We start from the raw sequence: 19,409 nt of genomic DNA, 5'->3' as shown, positions 1-19,409 counted from the left end.
AAAAAATTCAATCGTATGATTTTAAATTTTCTATATCTAATATCGATTTCAATTGATGCCTATTTATTGAATATCCAAAAGATGATGAACAACTTAGAAACAATGGTTGAATCAAATCAAATAGTTCCAAAATGAGATTAGACGGTTAACGAAATTTGATACATAATGATCCCTTTTTTCTTTTAAAGAAAATGCAAATATTTGTAAAAAATAATGCTTATTATTAATTAATTTTTCAAGCAATATAAAAAATATTTTATTAAATATCATTCTTTTCCGTGAAAAAACGGAGCTGGAGATTTAATGCATTTGAGCTATTAAAATTTGAATTAAATTACCTGATTATATGCATATATATTCCTTCAAAGTAGGGATACCTCCCGTCATCACCACCGGAGCAAAACCCAATATATGCCTACCGTCGTCGTCCAAGATTTCGCATCTCCTTCTTCCCCGATGGCGAGTTTCTCTCTTCACTCGCCATCCGCATCATCAAGAACCGCAAGCTGATCCTCGCGCCATCGCCATGGACGTCTCCCCCTCTCTTTCCGCTGCGTCGGGTCAGCTCCAGATTCTTCCCGGGTTTCCAAGTTCTTGAAGAACCCAAGAAACGAAAAAGGAGAGTTTCGGGAAGAGGCGGCGAGATGGGGATGAGGGTTCTTGCTGCGTTGAAGTGCGCTTACAGAAACTACGGCAGCAGCAAGACCCCGGCGGCGCCCCCTAGGAAACCCGCTCCGGGCAAGGAGCCGCGCGAGGCCGGGAGCAAGAAGGACCGCCCGAAAGGCGCCAGGGCCGCCAGGACCTCCACCAGGACCCGCCATTTGCAGTGGACCGAGGAGCAGACCCGAATCATATCGGCGGTTTCCGGCGGCCAGTCCGTCTTCGTCACCGGGTCGGCCGGCACGGGGAAGACCGCCCTGCTCAAGCATATCATCAAGCTGTTGAAGGACTCGCTGGGCCGGTCCAGGGTTTTCGTGACTGCGTCCACCGGGGTGGCCGCCTGCGCGCTCCGCGGGCAGACCCTGCACTCCTTCGCGGGCATCAGGAACCCCAGCCACAGAGCTTCGGCTTTGGACATTTACATGGACAAGAAGGCGTGCAAGAGGTGGAAGAAGGTCCGGGCCCTGTTTATAGATGAGATCAGTATGGTGGACGGCGAGCTGTTCGACGATCTTGAATGTATTGCTAGAGAGGTGCGGGAATCGGGCGAGACTTGGGGAGGGATTCAGCTCATCGTGACCGGGGACTTCTTGCAGCTGCCGCCGATACCAAGAAATGGGAATTGCATGTCGAGGAAACAATTCGCTTTCGAAGCCGACTGTTGGCAATCAAGCTTCGACTTGCAGATTGAGCTTACCAAAGTATTCAGGCAATCGGATGAAAGGCTCGTTAAGGTGCTTCAGGGCATAAGGAAAGGCCAGATCAGTCCTGACGACTGGGAATTCCTAGAAGAATCTTGTGCATCCGATGAGCCAGATCCTTCCGTTGTTCAGCTATATCCACGGAACGAGGATGTCAATGAGGTGAACAATTCCAGAATTGAAGAGCTGGCAGCAGAGGGCTATTTCTTTACAGCAGCCGATAGCGGCAGTGATCCTTGGAAGAGGCAAGTCCAGCGGGGCATGGCGCCTGATGAGATCTTTCTCTGCAAAGGCGCCAGGGTGATGCTGATAAAGAACAAGAACACTTCGCGTGGGCTCGTGAACGGTGCTGTCGGTACAGTAGTTGAATTTGTGAAGCCACAGGATAGGGACGTCTCCGAACTATGTTCCGAAGGTGTCTTGCCAGTGGTGAAGTTCGATTCCGGCAGGACAGTGGTTATCGAGCTGGAGACGTGGTACGTGGTGGATGGAGATTCCGTGGTTGCTCAGAGGAAGCAGATTCCCCTCATACTGGCTTGGGCTCTAAGCATCCACAAGTGCCAGGGCATGAGCCTGGACAGTCTCCATACTGATCTAACCAGGAGTTTCGGGTACGGGATGGTTTATGTCGCTCTGTCCCGAGTGAGGAGCTTGAGCGGGCTCCATTTATCTGGCTTCGATCCCACCATCATCAAGGCGCACCCGAAAGCGCTGGAGTTCTATGAACGTCTAGCTCATCAGCACAACAAAAGGAGCGAGGATGACGGCTCAAGCGAGGAAGAGCATGGTTGCAGTGACTTGGTTGATCACTCTTCCTGAGTTTCTATTGTCCGGGTGGAGGAGAAAATTGGTCACTTTCTTCCACATCTCAAGTGGAACGCATGTCTCCGAGGATTTTCTAGTCCTGGAAAGTGCTTGTTACAGTCCAGTTGAATTGGACTAAGCGTGGATGAATGATGGAAGCATTTCTGGTCCTGGAAAGTGCTATTAAAGACAGCTGCGTAGGAGCCGTTTGCCTTCTTCCTTGAATTAGCTTCTAAATTAATATGAAAATGAAAAACTTTCACCAAGGCGTGATGCAGAGACTGACAAGGTCAGCTTGCGGTGAGAACAAGGCGACACCAACGCTCTGCCTGCTCCTAAACTTTGCCTAGATCTGTCGCAGCCCCATAATTGTCTGGTGAGCGATGTGAGAGGGTGCCTGTATCTGTCAACTAGGTAAAGCCGTATGATTTGTGCTTCCTTCAGGTGCGAAAGGGGAGAATAGGGAACCGAACTCTGAGCTGGAGAGTGTAAAACTCGTGGTTCGATTTCGATTGATACAAGGATTTCAATTGATTCTTTTCGCATTTGATTCCTTCCTAGTTCCTATAGATTGTGTTCTTGTCCATTTATTTCAAACTCCGCATAAGGTGCATCTTCATACGGTGCACATCCCTGGTATGCTGCAGGGTGTATCCCTGGTGCAGTGAGGAGCTAACTCGAGAATGATACTACCGTTGCTCGTCCGCTTGAAATCACGAGAGCGAACATCGTGAGTTTCAATCTCAGCTCCTCACTTGGATGGTTCAATAGACTAACTGGGATGGTTCAACTGAGCACATTCTGCACCATGCTTTGCGATCCAAATGTATCACAAGTCCAAGTCGAAATCCAAACCGAGGCTTTATAAGATCAACTTGGTTCAAGCTCAAGCCAATTATAGAACCTCGACCTCTAAAGTCTAGTTTGTGTGATAAACTGACTCGACTTGACTTGATCCAATCATTCTGAACTAGGAAAAAAGTCAACAATACACAACAATACACAACAACGGTTTATCGATCATAACATGAACTCCCCGTCAGGTTCCGATTGTACACACCTCTTAACAGTCAGCCTCTTGTTGATGACCGATCAGTGTATTACAGAGCCAAATACGAAACAGAATGAACACGATTAAGATAGTTCCATGACAAAAGAGAAAAAAGATGAGAACTCTGCTTCCAATCCACAATTGAAATCCAACTCAGTCAAATGCCCAAGGACCGACATCGGGAATTACTCGCTCTCTTTGCACTTCATCACGGCAAAGTCAATCCAAAGTTAGTCCAAGCTCCGCATTCAATTTCGGTGGACGTATCTTGCAACACAATGACTTTTGTGAATGGAGGCAGGCCTCAACTCACTGAAAGCAGCTTATAGAGAACAAAGCAGAAATAGCTGAAAATCATTTTCTTTATGACTATACAGAGAAGGCAGGTACTGGCCCGCAAAATCTGTACAATGTCTTGGCACACATGTTGAAAGCATATGATGATGGGGCGTTAAATTCAAATCATCAAGATGCAGAACAGCATTGATGGAATGATAAGGAACAGAGTGCTGCATGCATGACAAGATCTGCCAAAAAGATTGCTCGTCCAGCAGGACCAGCACCAAAGCTGTGAGAAATGGAGTGATCGATATTTTCACATTGTTGAGTAGCGAGAAGATCGAGTGCTTGGATTTAGGCGATCCCTCTTAAAAATTTCCCGAAAGTTCTGGAAACATTCGAAGGGTCTCACCTGCGATTCAGTTTTCAAAACATGAGTTTAAGAATATATTCGAAGTTTCAGATGAGACAGGAAAATGATGCTGTAGAATGACATCAGGAAATACAATGTCTAGTAAGTGCAGTGTAAAAGTTCATAGGAATTTAATCGGCGAACTGTGCAGCTGAGAAAGAAGTGCTTCAGAATAACCTCTCCATGGCAGGCCAATCCCATCTAGAGACTATTTCTTAGAACTTTATCTTTGAGCCAGATTCTGAGGCCAAATTAAGAAAGAAAACATTTCTGGTTGTGTGGTCCTCCCAGGCACCATACTAACCATGTACTATCTATCATCAAGTATTATTGACCAATCCAATCCAGGTAACCACTGGTAGCACCTTGCAGCGTCACCAACGATAACCTATTCTTAGGGGATTAGACATCCTAGAATAACATTGAAGAGAATTAAATATATAGTAGCAACCCTACTACAACTACAATCATAGATATCTCTTTCATAGCCTCCAGCTTGCCATCTCCAATTGTAGGTCCCAGAATGACTAAAACACTGAGCCTACTCGTTCCCAACCAGCCTCATGAGATCAATTGACTAGACATATTATTCCCGCTCTTCCTATTCAAGGACTTTCTGCTATGGCGAGGAGTTGCTCCATCATCTTCTTAACAGGCCTTTTAAGTTCCAGAACTTGAACACATATAGGTTGCAACCCATTGAACAAGAAATGATGATCCCAACCTCCCAAGAAATGCAAGTAAAAGCCTGGTCTAAGAGAAACAGAAAGTCACAAAACATGATTCTGGATCATGCTTCAGCATGGTCCATTTGAGCAGGAAACACAATTTATAAGAACCAAAAGCACTCAACCAATAAATCATCTATAGCCTTCAAAAGACATGAACTGATTTGGAATGAGCTTTTACGAATACACAATATGTAAATGCAAGCATCTTTTGAAGTTTATGGATAAACGAAAGGTTAGCCTTTCTAGAACACACACACAGAGAGAGAGAGAGAGAGAGACCTTCCATATATTGGAACGATTAAGCTGGACATAAATTTGATCCAATCTCTTAATTATTTGGCTGAATGTTGGCCTCTTCAATGGCTCTTCATTCCAGCATTCTTCAATTAAACTTCCAAATATATGTAACCAGGGAATTCGTTAGAATACAGTTTGATCAATGTAGCTTAAGTATGCAATAAGATTTGATTTGTGATGAAAGCTGCACCTATGCAAATTACAAAAGTAGAGATGGAGCAGGACCAAAATCAATAAGACAACTTAGATCTCTGTTCTGAACATTTTTCACTCAAGCCACCACAATGTGGACAAGAGAACCACATTGACATGGCCAAAATCCATCCATATAATCTGACAGAAAAATGGAGCAAATAATTGATATATCTATCTAAATACATACTGCACATCAAGTCCTTGGTCACATTTTATATATTGGACACTACATAAGTCTACTACTGGGATCCTAACAAAAAAAATAACCAGCTTAAGACAAGAGCAAGCATAAAAGGAAAAAGTTTCATTATGTAAAAATATTCCATGTATATGGACAGCTGCCATCACCTGCCAACATTCAGACAAGAACATTAATCCTTTAGGTCAAATATGAGAGGTTGCACGCTGACTTACTCTTTCAAACCATGAGCATAATGCTTTGCTGGAGCTTTAAAAGGCGGACGCTCATTTGAGACATAACATTTAGGAACCTCATATTCTGTTTTTGAAGGGAACGGCACAGAACCTTCAATCATCTGAAACGTAATATTAAGTAGATCAATTACAATCAGCTCAAGATCTGCCCATATCTTGCTCAAAGCATCTATCTAAATCATCCAACTAGTTTCAATTTGAAAGACTGAGTGGTCTTTTGATATGAATTGGAAACAAAATATCGAGACTTTATTTGATAGGTAGATTCCATCTTGTCTATTTCAATTAGATCAGCCAACTCAGCCATACCAACCAAAGAACGAACAGGAAGAGAGTGAACAAAAATTTAGACAATCTCCTAAACCAGAATCTTGAATCACAGATAAGAAAGAGTTCAGGGGACTGAGTGCTTGATTCGTCCTACTTGCATCCAAACGATGCTAAAGGTGAACATCTATAATCAGACATGTCGCGACTTGAACCTTTCAATCTACAATGTGCCATCCAACCATGGGGCCAGGCTAATTCTGAATTACGACAACAAATCATATGCCAGAAACAAAATAAAAGCTCTGATTTTAAGATTATACATAGTGATTGTCAATTTATCTGTGCCAGCTACAGATGTGGACATAGACAAAGAGGTACAAGACATGTGCACTCATATATCTTTCTACATAAGATAAACTTATAAAACAATGACAAACTTGGTCTTGAATATTACAAAATGAAGCATGAGAAGGAAAATTTGTGAATCTTTCAAGTATATGAATATCTTGCCTTTCCATATTGCCAAGGTATAATAAAAGTATTTGGCCCAAACAAGCGAAAAAATTCACTTAGGATAGCTAAATTACATAAGACTTTGCTGCAAGTGCAGCAACGTTCTCCTTGTCTCCATATTTATTTATATCAGCTATCAAGTATGGGTGTTGCTTTTCATTCATTTTTCAATACTTCTCTAAGGTTATTAAGAGCACGTAAATGCAAAAGACACATTCTGAAGGCATGTGGAGAATACATAACCCAAAAATGGGGAAGATCACTTTAATAGTAACATCATACAAAACTTAGATGCAAGAATTGCAATTTTCTCCTTTGTTACAATTACTAATGCTAGCAATAATTGAAATGAGTACAGGTTCCACCCTTTGTTCAAGTTTTCTAAACTTGCCTAAAGTCTTTAAGAGCTTGTGAATACAAAAGCATATCTCTGACGTCTTGGTGACACAAGCTATTGAGCTATTGATCAAAGTAAAATGGAAAAATCATCTTGATCTGACAGGCTACAGGACATAGCACTGCACAAAAAAGACTTAACATTAACATGTCAATCATGCAGCTTCATATGCTTATAAATATGCATACTCTATCTGTGGATTAATCTAGAATTAAATCTCACACCTTGAATAAATACTAAATTAGCACCGCAGGTCAATCACAGGCAAAGTTTGCATCTCAATATTATACAGGTACATGTTCTCAATAATTGCTTGAAACCTTTCCTTTATTTTTCGTTTCTCACATGTACAAAGTCCACAAGTGACGAGAGAGAGAGAGAGAGACTTACCTCTTGCAAGATCAAAGCAAATGAAAACACATCCACCTTAATATCATATTCTTCATTTTTATAAACTTCTGGAGCCACATATCGCCCTAAGCATAAGCATCCATAGATAAGTACAATATCATCTTTAAGAAGAAATCCAAAATGCGATCAGTTAAATTGGTTTTGCATGTTGCAAATCATAAAGCCCGAAAGTGAAAGGTGATTGGATATTCAAACAGTATGTCAGCAGCCACTAACACTATCCAATAAAAGAGATCATGGAAAGTTAGCAGTGAAGACTGGAGTTGCCATAGAATAGATTTCAGCAGTCCTAATCTTTCAGTGCATGCAACTTTTGCATCTATTTACAATTAAGAACCTTGACAGAGGAAGAAAACGTACAGGAAGTGTCTTGACGAGTAACTTTTATATCTTCTTTGACTGTCTTTGCAACTTTAAGCAATTTGCTGATTCCGAAGTCTGCAACTTTCAGATGCCCAGAATCATCCCGCAGTATATTTCTGTTATCTTACTCATGAAGAATCAAGAAGCTTTCAAAACCCTTAACCACAACAGCATTTATTCAATGCCAACAAGCATCATGCATGTGGAAAATACGTGCTATTCATATGCACATAAGTATGATACGTTCATAGCTTAATATATTTCCTCGTCAAAAGAGGGAAAAGAAAACACACACATGCATGTGCATGCGCGCACACAGAGAGAGAGAGAGAACATACGAAGGCTCCAGATCTCGATGTACTACTGCTTCTGGTTTATGCTCATGCAAATAATTCATTCCCCTGGCCAAATTAAAGTGCTAGCTATATAAGAATATGCATTTCCTGAATATCAAATAATGCCAATTGAGGACTCTTCCAGAATCTAATATTTGCTGTATTTAACAAGGTCAGTGAGCATGATCAGAGAAGCCCAAGAGTCTAAAAATGAAAAGAATGATTTCTTGCATCATGTTTGCATTTACATTTACAAAATCAAAGACCAAAATCAAGATGCGATACCAACAAAGCTGGCAGTGTATCCTTGTGGAATTGAAATTTTGAGAATACGCTCTGGTACATAACAGTGCCTTTTTTCAGTCACCATGGAAACTCAGCGATTATTTCATTCTTCCTAGCCAACAGTACAGTTGGTCCATATTCAAACGAGCAATTGTACTTTCTCCTTATTCAATGAGGAAAACAATTTTATATTTGATTGTCATTCATATTATTGCATTTAGAAGTATTTATAAGATCCCTACGTTCCAACAAAAATCAAATTCCAGGATGAAAATAAAGGCATGATCTCTTGAACATGCCAACCTGGGAGCTTGCTATCATGTTTAACATGCAAACATAGAAGATAACTGACCTTGCAATATCCAGTGCAAACCTCACAGCAATTATGGGTTTCAATGCACCTTTTCTTTTCAAATATGCTCTCAGATCACCCTGCAATGGAAGAGAGACAATTTAGAGGAGCTGCTAATTATACAGCGTGTCTCAAAAGTTCTACCAAACAAAGAAAAAAGAAAAGACAACTCGAGAACTTGACATATCCATTTCCAAATCCCAAAACTAAGGGTTAGACACAGGAAATGAGAGGGTAAGCTAATTGCATTGAGTGTTCATCAGATTGCATTCAACATGTACACCATGACAGATCCAACATTCAGAAAACTGCAGCCACAATATAACGAAGGCCAAACCAGTTCGCAAGATATGCTCTTTGACACATCTTTCTCTAATAGATAATGTATTTAGTCAGCAGTCTCTACCATATGCTGAAAAATAGGTGGAGATATTGACCTTTCTTTTTCTTTTTCATCTTTTCTTTTTGTGGTTCTTAATGATCAAAGGCAAAGGATCTCTCAGGGGATATGCCTCTTTAAAATCCGAGTTGTATCAGTGATTTCAATAGGAACCGAACCCTTATGGCAAGGTAATGTTTGATTCACCAAGAAATTTTTTTTTTTTTCAGATGGGTACTAAATGTTTAATTCATCAACCCAGACTTTCAGAAGCACATTATTGTGTGACGGGCCAAGCCCTTGCATCTGGTGAAAACGGCCAAAAGAAAAGGGACAAAATATTTGAACTCTCTGTTTGATTTTATCAGAATATAACTGAGTAGAATATTGACATTACTGAAACTGTCCCTGTGAATAGATTTCGCATCACTCTTGTAAACAACACAACTTTTCGGGTTACATTGGCGACAGAGAACCCTGTTCTTGTGGAGAACTTTAACAAGCACTTATCCAAAACACGAATCTATGTACCTTTATTAAAACAGTTGTCCTAACATTTATTGCCCGGGATACAATATCCACTTCCGATTATTTCCAGAAATTCTCCATAAAGGGGTAGGTGCCGAATGAAAAACCATACACCCACCAACCCAGTCACACAAACATGAGTAATGTTGACAATTTAGATACAAGCAATAGCTGTGATTATGAAAGCTGTAAATTCCAGACAAAACCTGTGGAAGATATTCTGTGACAATCATCATGGGACTGCTCTGTGTGACGGCACCCAAAAATTGGACGATGTTTGGATGGCGCAACTTCTGAAGAAGTGCTAGCTCATCCCCAAAAGCCTTTCTGTGGTACATTAAGTTGCAAACCATATATCATCAGATTGCACAGCAAAAGGCAAGTTAAAGCAACAGTCTAGAGCAAAAGACAATAGCGAAACTAACTCACATTTTATTCTCATCACTCAACACTTCCTCCCCTAGTGTTTTGACAGCAACTTGGATTCCACGCCATAATGCACTTCGAAAAGTTCCCTGTTAAAACTTCAGAAAATTAAAGTAGTGTCGAAGCTTCTTCCACTTTTCTTTCACAAGAAGGGTGTGTAGTCTTTACCAATCTTGACATCAAAATACATTTATTTACCGCAATAATTCAAAAGGAGATGAATATTGCATTTCTGATTTCACGTTGCAATAGAAAGTGAAGCATCTTCCTTTTACTTTTTCCGAAAGAAAGTTAAGCGTACATGTAAACCGAAACCATACTCCATCCATTATGGGCAACTTTGTTCACCTGAGATTAAACTCTATATGCTCCAATTAATAAGGAGTGCTGGATTTATATCTACAACGTAGACATTGGACAACCAAAAGAATGCTCAAAGAATATAATAAAAAAATTCCCATTCACGCAAATCTATTTCGTATTTGGCAGTCAAAATAAAAGATTTATCCAACAGAAGGACAATCCAGCATCCAAGTCACTGTTCGTCTGTAGTTACTATAATCAAATTGCTATGTCAATTGCAATGAGAGAATACGAAAGCAGAAAAATCTGATCCTGTAACAAATAACAAAATAAGCCTTGTCCCAGTAAGGGGGATAAGGCTAAATGAATTGAAAGGAGAAGGAAATCAGAGACCAGGCGTCCTGTCAAAGGCAAACTCATGACACCAGCAAGACTTCACCTTCAAATGGAAGGAGTATCTTAAAGTAAAGTAAAGACAGAGATATTAATGCCCTGGAAGTAACGAACTCTCTCTTCTCAATCAAAAGAGCAAAGTGAGTCATGGCACTCCTTACATGGACCAGCTCATGAACATACACTAATAGCAATACTTTTTAACAGAAAACTTTTGGGTGCTCACAAGAAGCAAACTTGATGATGAAGGAACATGAAAAAAGAACATCTTACCTTTGTTATATTCACGCTACTCGAAAAATCAAGCTCACTTGGATTGATTTCGTATTCAGGGACCTCCCGAGCATTTTGGACGTGCATGGGAGCCATCTGAAAATTAAACGACAAAAATCAAGAAGACAAACGCGACAACACCACAGGACGACACCTTCACCATCGGGTTTTATGTGCGCATACCCTGGTAAACATCTCTAAAACTTGTTATTTCCAGAACCATCGTATAATACCATAACTTTCTCAGACGAAGCATATGCTTCTACCACGAATGACCCCCAAAACAACAAACGCCAATTGTGAAATCGTAAGCCGCACGTACCGGATGATGCGCGCCATTCTTCTCCAAGAGCTTTATCACTTCTTGGTGCTTATAATATATCGCATCCGCAAGAGGCTGTCGAAACAAACGACAATCAATCACGACTTACGGCAACAAAAAATCACGACAGCTTGCCGAGGAATTTCGTGCTCAAATGACTCATGCCCCCGCAAGGTGCGTAATTTCACGTCAGGCAGAGAAGATTTTCGGCAGCGAAGCATAACTGAACTGAGCTGAACTGAGCTGAACTGAACTCCAACCTATAACCGACTGCAATCGAGTACAGGCTAACACGCCATGCACGCTGAAGCTCGAAATCGCACAATCGAAAAACCGCGAGCAAAGCAAAGCAACAAGGGGACTACCAAAAAAAAAAAACCGATTTTACCGTGCTTCCCCAGCGATCCTTAGGATCGACGACGGCGCCCCTGTCGATCAGCAGCTGGACGACGTCGGTCCTCCCCTGGCAGGCCGCGATGTGGAGGGCCGTCCGGCCGTCGATGTCCCTGAAGTTGACGTCGGCGCCGGAGTCGAGGAGCTCCCGGATCGAGTCGAGGTCGCCCTCGTTGGCAGCGTACATGAGGCGGACCCCGGGGCCGACCGCCTCCGGGCCGGGGCCGCCGTCGCCGAGGTCGGCGGGGGCCTCGTCGGGCGCGAGGGAGGACTGCCGGCCGGGCGGGAACCGCGGCTGGGATCTGGCGTCCATGGCCGGACGGCGGGGGCGGAGAGCTCGGCGACCGGCGAGCTCACTCTCTCTCTTTCTCTCTCCTCCGGAATCGTGGTGGGAGTAGAGAGAGAAAGTGGAGGAAGAAGAATAAGAAGAAGAAAAGGAGCGGAATCTGGGGAAAGTAGGGATTATATATATATTATTCTCAAGAGGGAAAAGGAAGGAAAGTGCAGAGATGAAGGAAAGGGAGAATCGAGGGAGAAACTCTTTCTCTCTCTAGCTCTTCTCTCTCTCTCTAGCTCTGGAGAGGAATTTATTTATTTATTTATTTATTTATTTATTTATTTTGGTTTCCTTGGCAATTGTCTTTGCAATATTTGCTGATTAACATTAATATCCTACATCATGCCTAAAATAAATATTTCCATCCCTGCTCCAATTTTCCTAAAGCCACCAGCAAAAATCTATTGATTTTTTTGGATTTTCCGGGGGAATTTTAGATTTAAATTTGAATTCTCGATTGGTTCAAAGTTGCTCGGGTTTGTTTGTTGAGACAGGCAATGCGATCTTTAGATATTAAGTTGAAATTTATTCGAAAATTATTTCGACCTTTTTTTCTTCTTGTATCCATTTTAGCCTTGATGTCGTCTCTCTTGCTCTCTCTATCTAGCCTCCGAGAGGTATTTCATTATTTATTTATTTTGATTTCCTTGACAATTATCTTACGATTCGCTAATTAACATTAATATCCACATCCTACCTAAAATAAAAATAGATAATAAATGAAACGGTTCCATCCTTGCTCCAATTTTCCTAAAGTGAACAACAAAAATCTTTTGGTTATTTTGGATTTTGCAAGGGGATGTTAGATTTAAATTCGATTTCTGCATTCATCCTAATTAGAAGCTCCAGCTCCTTATCAAGGTCACAATCAATATCGTCACTATCCTTAATATCGATATCATCAATTAGAAAAAAAAAATTAGGCTTGTTATCTAGGAACTTATTTGGAAATATTGTAACGAAAAGATATCAAGTCAGCTATGTATTTGACCAAATAGGATGATTCAAAGTCAACTCGAGTTCATCTTCTGAGATAGCGACCCGAGCTTCAGATATCAAGTTGAATTCGTCAAGAATTATCTCAATGCTTTTTTTCTTTTTTTCTTTTTTGGTTATGGAAGAAACGAAAGAGTGATTTCAAAAGAATTCAAGCCAATGGATAAGGCTTATTTTAGGTGCATTGGATGTATGACCCTTTCGTGATTCAAAAATGTTAAAAATGCATCAAAGGTTGGACGTACTTATCCATTCCATCATTATATTTTTCAGTAGTTGTCATCTTCCATTATTTATTTTTAGGACACATCATCTATTAGATATACTAGTTATATAAATAAATAAACGAGAAATTTATAAACGAATTATTATCGATAGTGAATATATTTTTATCAAGTAATTATTTTAAGTCATGTGCCATTTTAAAAATATATATATTTCAAGTTATTTAAATTTTCACGAAACCGACTAAGCCCTAATTTATGTGAATGGATCCAGGCAGATAGATTCTGTTCCGGCGACATATGAAAGCGACGGGTGCTGCAAATTTTCGCAACTCAATCCGCAGCCGCCACTTTTCAGCACGTCGCGACACATTCCAATTTTTTTTAAAAATATAATTAACATCAATCATCGCTTGATTAAAAAATATGATTTAATTAATTTGCGAATCGATCGCGTCGCTTTGCGTGACCGACGTGTACTCCGCTGCGCGTGGGGTTCAGTGAACATGGGCTTTTCGTGCTCCGCGAAAAAACGTGACAACATGAACATTGAAATTACCTTTCTAGGATTTAACAAAAGGAAATCGGATTTAATTAGTCGTGAATTGCGTGCTACCTGTCACGATTTTTATCCGCTAGTGCTGAGTATTAATCAGGCAAGTCGATTGACTTTTTGGGACGAGGGGGGGCACATTCGGTCACGGTGCAATGATTTGATTTCTTCGCTTGTCTGCCGTGGCTTCAGTGACTTTATTCTCCACCTTATTATCCAACGAAAGAAAGAAAGACAAAAAAAAAAAAAAATTACTCCTTATGTTCCATGAAAATAAATAATTTAAAAAAATGTTTATATCACTTAAAATAATTAATTAATAATATAATATTATCATCATCGAACAACGATCCATGTTTAAATATTTTTACGGATGGTGAATAAATTTTTTCGCTAATTCAATTTTGTAAGCAAAGCAATTGATTATTTTTAGAAAAATCTTCTTTCTAATTACACATTTGACAAAAAATATGTCTTAGAAAACAATCTTATACAAAAATGAACAAACAAAAATATCTTTCATCATTTTTAGATATAGATTATAGTCAATAATGAATACATTTATTATTATATAGGAAAAATATTTCATTAAAGTCCAAATCAAAATCGTAATCAATCAGCTGGACGAAATAGATGACGGCAGGCAAAGTCACTGGAGTAGATATCAGGAGAAAAATTGAATAGATTCAACGACTTCATGTCGGAATATTATGGGATCGCAGCGGTTTAAGAAATAAAGAAAAAGAAATCGGATAGGCGACGGCAAAACTGTGGGTATTTTGGAGGAGTTTAAGGATCAGCTTCGGTGTTTTGTATTTTTCCGAGATTTATCGTTTGTGCTGCTTGGCCGGCAAGATCGAATGAGGAGGGCGGGGGTCGTTTTCCGAAATCAGACACGGCTCACGCGACAGCATTTTCATGTTGGGAATAATGACATCCCAATAAATATCCCATCCCACCCCACAGGAGGAAAAAATAAAAATTAAATTAAAAAAAAAAAAAAAAAAGGAATCCCAAGTGCAAATGCTCGACAACGTTGCCGCATCAATTAATTTGCTCTGAGCCGTGGACAATTCGGTTTTGGGAATGAGTTTCGGGCTTTAAAGACTCCAGGACAAATGCCGAAATGTTTGGTAGTTGAAGCCCATTTAAAAAATGTTGGTAGTTTCCAAAGCTTAAAGTCTCTCGACCAAATATAGATCCTACCCAACTTTAGATTTTGAGCATTTTCGAAATGCGACCCTGAGCAGCCTCGGCTTGGGATAGCCGCGGGGGGGGGGTCACGTGACCCTAGGTCACTGCGGCTAGATCTGGTTCATCAAAGTTAGGATGCCATTCGAGCATCGACGGAGTTTTACTTTTTCTTTTATTTGTTAATCTAAAAAATATAACTGAAATCTTTTATAAGGGTAATTTTCGTCGAAACTATATTTAAATTAAAGTAGATTCTCAATGCATTTTCAATTATGCTTTACCAAAAACACTTTTTGCATTTCAAGACTGCTCCTTCATTTAACGTAATTTGCATTTATGCATGAGCTTTCCCCAAATGCCATATCAAATCAAATACAGTTGCTAATTAGTGGAATCAAAGAAAAATCTTTGTATTTCAAGTGAGAAGTGGCCTTCGAACCCATAGCCTTCCAGACGGCTGCGAAAGAAAACAGTGAAAGTTGATCAATAGGCGATTGAGGAGAGAAAATATTGGGTATCCTAAAGGGATCACGTCATTAGTGCTCCGAACGATCGGCTTTGACACTGCTGTTCTTTGGCGGGTCCACGTCGCCCTCTCTCTCTCTTCTCTTCCACGTCGTTCAAATTCAAAGCGGGAGCGAGAGCGTTCTCTCCCTCCTGTGTCTTACCTTCTCTCTCTTCTGACGATGACGCTCAACGCTCTGAACGAGTTCTCCACCCAACGCACTGAACCGCGCCGTCTAGCGCTTCCTCCAACGGCCGTCACTCCCTCCCCACGATGGCCTTTCTCTCTCCACTCAACGGCCTCATCTCATATCTGCATTCTCTCGGCACACTCTACCCCAACACACTGGCATCATCCTTAGATCTGCATTCTCTTGGCGCACTCTACCCCCAACGCACTGAACTGCCCCATCTAGCGCTTCCTTCGACGGCCGTCGGTCCCTCCCGACAACGGCCTTTTCTCTCTACTCGACGGCGTCATCCTCAGATCTGCATTCTCTCGGCATACTCCCGCGACGTCTTTCTTCTAAAATCGCACTCTCTCCCGACCGCAAGACAGGTTCGATTTTATTTCCCAAGCCCTAAATCTAGCTTTGTCAACTGACATAATCTAGTGATTACGAGTGAATTTTGTTTTAGTTTTGACATATCCCAAGCCCTAAACTATGGTTTGATAGTTCATTAACAGTATTTGGAAAAAGTTAAGTCTTAGTTGCCAAGATGGAAATTTAAAAAGCGCATTCACTTATCTCTTGCTTTTCTATGACGGTTAGGAATCACAAGGATCATTCGTGGAGCATTTTTGTATTTGCAACCTATGATATTTCAAAATATGGCAACCATCTAGGGTAGCAGTCCTTGCAATAAAGAGAGTTTAGGAATAGGTTGTGAGACATTGTGATATGACAAAATATTTGGTTGTCATCAACCATGGTTGTGGCCCTTGTGGGGGTAAGGAAGTGCTTGAGTTTTGTTATACTAGTACCTAGCATGGTGAGCCCACGACCTCTAGAATCCGGAATTACATGATTCAACATGCAAGGTAGTGTGCCTAGGACAACAACAATGACATTTTTGGGGGTGTTGGGGAGGTTGTGGGGGTAGGTGTTTATTACAGGTTTGTGATATCATAAGTCTCACTCTTACATAGAGAGAAATTGAATGTGAATGTGATATTTAAGTCGAGGCCCTCTCCTCATTGAAAACTTTTAAAAATCTTTTTCTCCAACGAAGCTAACTTATGGAAAAATTGTGATTAGTTTGGTTTTTGCCTCTCTATACACCAGTATTGATGGTAGCACCTATTTAATGTTTAAAGTCTGTTTAGTATAAATTCCCCTTAAAAGCTATAATTATGAAAATGAGTGTTGTGGCTTTTATAATGTGTTTGGCAAATTCTTCTTAACTCATTATGCCTCACAACTACAATAGCTTATAAAAAATTTTAGGAAGTTACCTCACCTACTTTGAGATGTTGCAGTTTTAATATTAGACATTTCCAAAAATGCAAGTTATGACACTTCATAGTACAACCAAGTTCAACACAGTCACAGCACAACTAAGTGTAACTATTACGGCACAACCATAGCCATTTTAAGCAAACGCTTAGATTAAAAAGTTCATTTATTTTTATTTAGATAAGAAGTAAGGTTTTTATCGGTGGTTCCGTTTGTATTAGCATTTTCTAACTCTTGTGTCTTGTTTCAAGAGAGGAAGTGGGGGACATGGTTTTCTTAGTGGTGTTGGAGAAAGTGAGATTCATCTTCAATGGAGGAGATATCTTATTGAGTGCAATTGATGCTTGTATTCTCAATTGAAATTGCTTCTTGTATTAGTCTGTCTTTTTGTGTGGAAAAGTTATCCTTCTACTTGCCAAAGACAAGGCTAGTGAACTATCAAACCTAAATAGAGTTTTAAGTTTTATGGTGTGCTTCTAATGATAATGTGTAGAATTATGCATGCTTTGTTAGTTTTAATTGGAGATAAAGCTTATTCGTGACAAAGTAATTGATTGAGTCAAAAGTGATGAGCAAAAGCTTTAGTTGGATGTCAAAGGATTGACTTTTTTAATCATTTTATGTTCTCATTGCACTATACTATGTACATTGGTATAATATCTAGTTCAGCCTTCATTGCACTACCCAATAGTATATCAATTTGTATATTCCACATTCTATTTTACTTTGAAGTATTTGTTGTTTTCATGCATTATATGTTCCTTTTTTTGGGTTTTCAGAAGTTTTTTTTTTTTTAATTTGATATTCACTAGTGCAATAAAGAATTGGTTTTCTTGAACTTAGTAAAGAGTTTGTTGCTTTACCTTTTTTCGATCATCTTCTGTTTAATTCTTCCCTCAATTCACTATTTGAGTGACCTTACCGACTACTTTCTTTCCGTCATCTTCTTCAACATTGAGAAAGTCATTGAGAGCTAGGAAAGCACCAAGTCAGGTCTCTCTCTCTCTCTCTCTCTCTCTCTCTCTCTCTCTCTCTCTAAGTTGCATTTTAATTGTACACGTGATAATTCAATAATCCTATGGGAAAGATTTATTAGATTACAACTACAGGAACATGCTCAACTGTTTTTGAATAATAGTAAGCCATATTCAGATTGGTAGATGTCCAAGATTTATGGAAAAATAGTCATCTCTTTTTTTTTTTTCCTTTTACAAGAATTATAAGTCCTATTTATTCTTATTATCTATGCTTGTATTTGCATAATTAGTTCTCGTCTAACCTTGTACCAAATCTCGTGAATTTCACAATTGTTTTTTCTTATCGGACTAAGGCCATTCGAATTATATCTCAAGCTGTGCAAATGTGTTATGTAGGGCAATTCCCAATCTAAGGCTTTTTCACTCTCTTGAAAAATTGATTTTTTTTTTTGCATCTGGATGAATTTGTTGATGGTGTTATCTGATTCATTATATGTATTTTGGTTCTTCGGGTGAGATTATGTTGCATTATCAGTTCTCATGTTGCCATTTTAATCTGCTTTTGGTCTTATTATGATCCATTTTATAATTCAAAGAAATGTTAGTTTCGCAGGATTTTAGAACGCCGGCGTATTTTGGAATCACAAATTGAAGAGGTCCGACGCACGAGAGCTTCACAAAGAACTTCACAAACTGCATAGAGGATCAGGAGGAGCCTAAGGTCAACTATGGGTTGTTGGGAGATGAAAATTTAGCTATGGGCATGAAATTGAAAGGGTCTAATCTTTACTTGGTTAAACTTGGTGATTGAGTTTGACAGTCATTCACTTATATGATATAATCTGATATATTGATTTTTAGAATTTTTTGGGTGACTTACTTTCAAGAATTGTAAACTTTTCGTCAAGCACATGAATAAATGGCTCTCACTTTTCACTTGTTACATCTTTCCTTTAAAATGTGTGTAATCTCATCAATTTTTTTGTCATTTGCCTCTTTGTAAGACACATTTTCTTCCAAATTCGAGATGTTTGTACGTAACGTTCGATTACAAATTATAAGTTTAATTTTGAATTGTGGAAGTTTGGTACATCGAAATGAAAAAACTTATGTTTTTTTTTTCTTGGTGATAGATTTATTTTGTTGTATATCAAGTCGCAATAATCTTTAAAACGAAATAAATGACATTGGTATTTAGCTCACGGGATTTGGGCTCTTTGAAGAAACTTGCTGTCTATTTGAGAAATGAACATTCAGATGGCTGAATTAGAGGTAATTTTTCATGCATACTATGTGAAACCTATTTTGCTTTCTTAAGTAACGTGTTGGATAATATCTTGCTCGTAAAAACATTACATTACTTATTTTTTATTTTTGAACTTGCAGCATGAAATTTCCCATCTTACACACGTAATGCATGATATTGAAAACAATTATGAGTTTGCGATAGAAATGGTTTTTCCAAATGAACTTGAAGCATATCACACGTATATAGCTTACGTAATTGGCAAAGGATTTGGAGTGAGCAATGATAATTTGTTAAGAAATCGTAAAAGATAAGTAACTCGACGGACTTTCGTGTGTAATTGTGACGGGCATCCTATCAACTCATCTGATCAAGAAAAGAAATTTGAAAGGTTTGAAGTTAGATGTGGTTGT

General features: G+C 39.5%; 2 protein-coding genes across 2 annotated transcripts; one reads left to right on the top strand and one right to left on the bottom strand.

Moving 5' to 3' along the window:
* Positions 1-644: 644 nt before the first annotated feature.
* LOC104425027 (ATP-dependent DNA helicase PIF1) lies at positions 645-2,180 on the top strand. The gene has a single exon (XM_010037589.3). The coding sequence runs from the start codon at positions 645-647 to the stop codon at positions 2,178-2,180; it is 1,536 nt and encodes a 511-aa protein (XP_010035891.2).
* A 984-nt stretch (positions 2,181-3,164) lies between these two features.
* On the bottom strand, positions 3,165-12,067 carry LOC104425026 (integrin-linked protein kinase 1). Its single transcript, XM_010037588.3, has 12 exons — positions 11,504-12,067; positions 11,116-11,190; positions 10,794-10,889; positions 9,828-9,913; positions 9,605-9,725; positions 8,492-8,571; positions 7,858-7,920; positions 7,517-7,635; positions 7,136-7,221; positions 5,545-5,666; positions 4,918-5,029; positions 3,165-3,907 (listed from the first exon to the last, which is right to left on the bottom strand). The coding sequence occupies exons 1-12, from the start codon at positions 11,819-11,821 to the stop codon at positions 3,812-3,814; spliced, it is 1,374 nt and encodes a 457-aa protein (XP_010035890.2). The 5' UTR covers positions 11,822-12,067; the 3' UTR covers positions 3,165-3,811.
* Between the last annotated feature and the right edge of the window lie 7,342 nt (positions 12,068-19,409).

Source organism: Eucalyptus grandis, chromosome 11 (genome assembly GCF_016545825.1).
Source record: "Eucalyptus grandis isolate ANBG69807.140 chromosome 11, ASM1654582v1, whole genome shotgun sequence".
Lineage (NCBI taxonomy): Eukaryota > Viridiplantae > Streptophyta > Magnoliopsida > Myrtales > Myrtaceae > Eucalyptus > Eucalyptus grandis.
The sequence above is the reverse complement of the archived record's forward strand: the minus strand, read 5'-3'. Positions and strand labels throughout refer to the sequence as shown.

Coding starts and splice junctions, on each gene's coding strand:
- LOC104425026 (XM_010037588.3), bottom strand. CDS start 11,821: ATGGACGCCAGATCCCAGCCGCGGTTCCCGCCCGGCCGGCAGTCCTCC. Junction 10,890..11,115: donor AGAATGGCGCGCATCATCCG/GTACGTGCGGCT, acceptor TTTAATTTTCAG/ATGGCTCCCATGCACGTCCA. Junction 5,667..7,135: donor TTGCTTTGATCTTGCAAGAG/GTAAGTCTCTCT, acceptor ATTACGTTTCAG/ATGATTGAAGGTTCTGTGCC.
- LOC104425027 (XM_010037589.3), top strand. CDS start 645: ATGGGGATGAGGGTTCTTGCTGCGTTGAAGTGCGCTTACAGAAACTAC.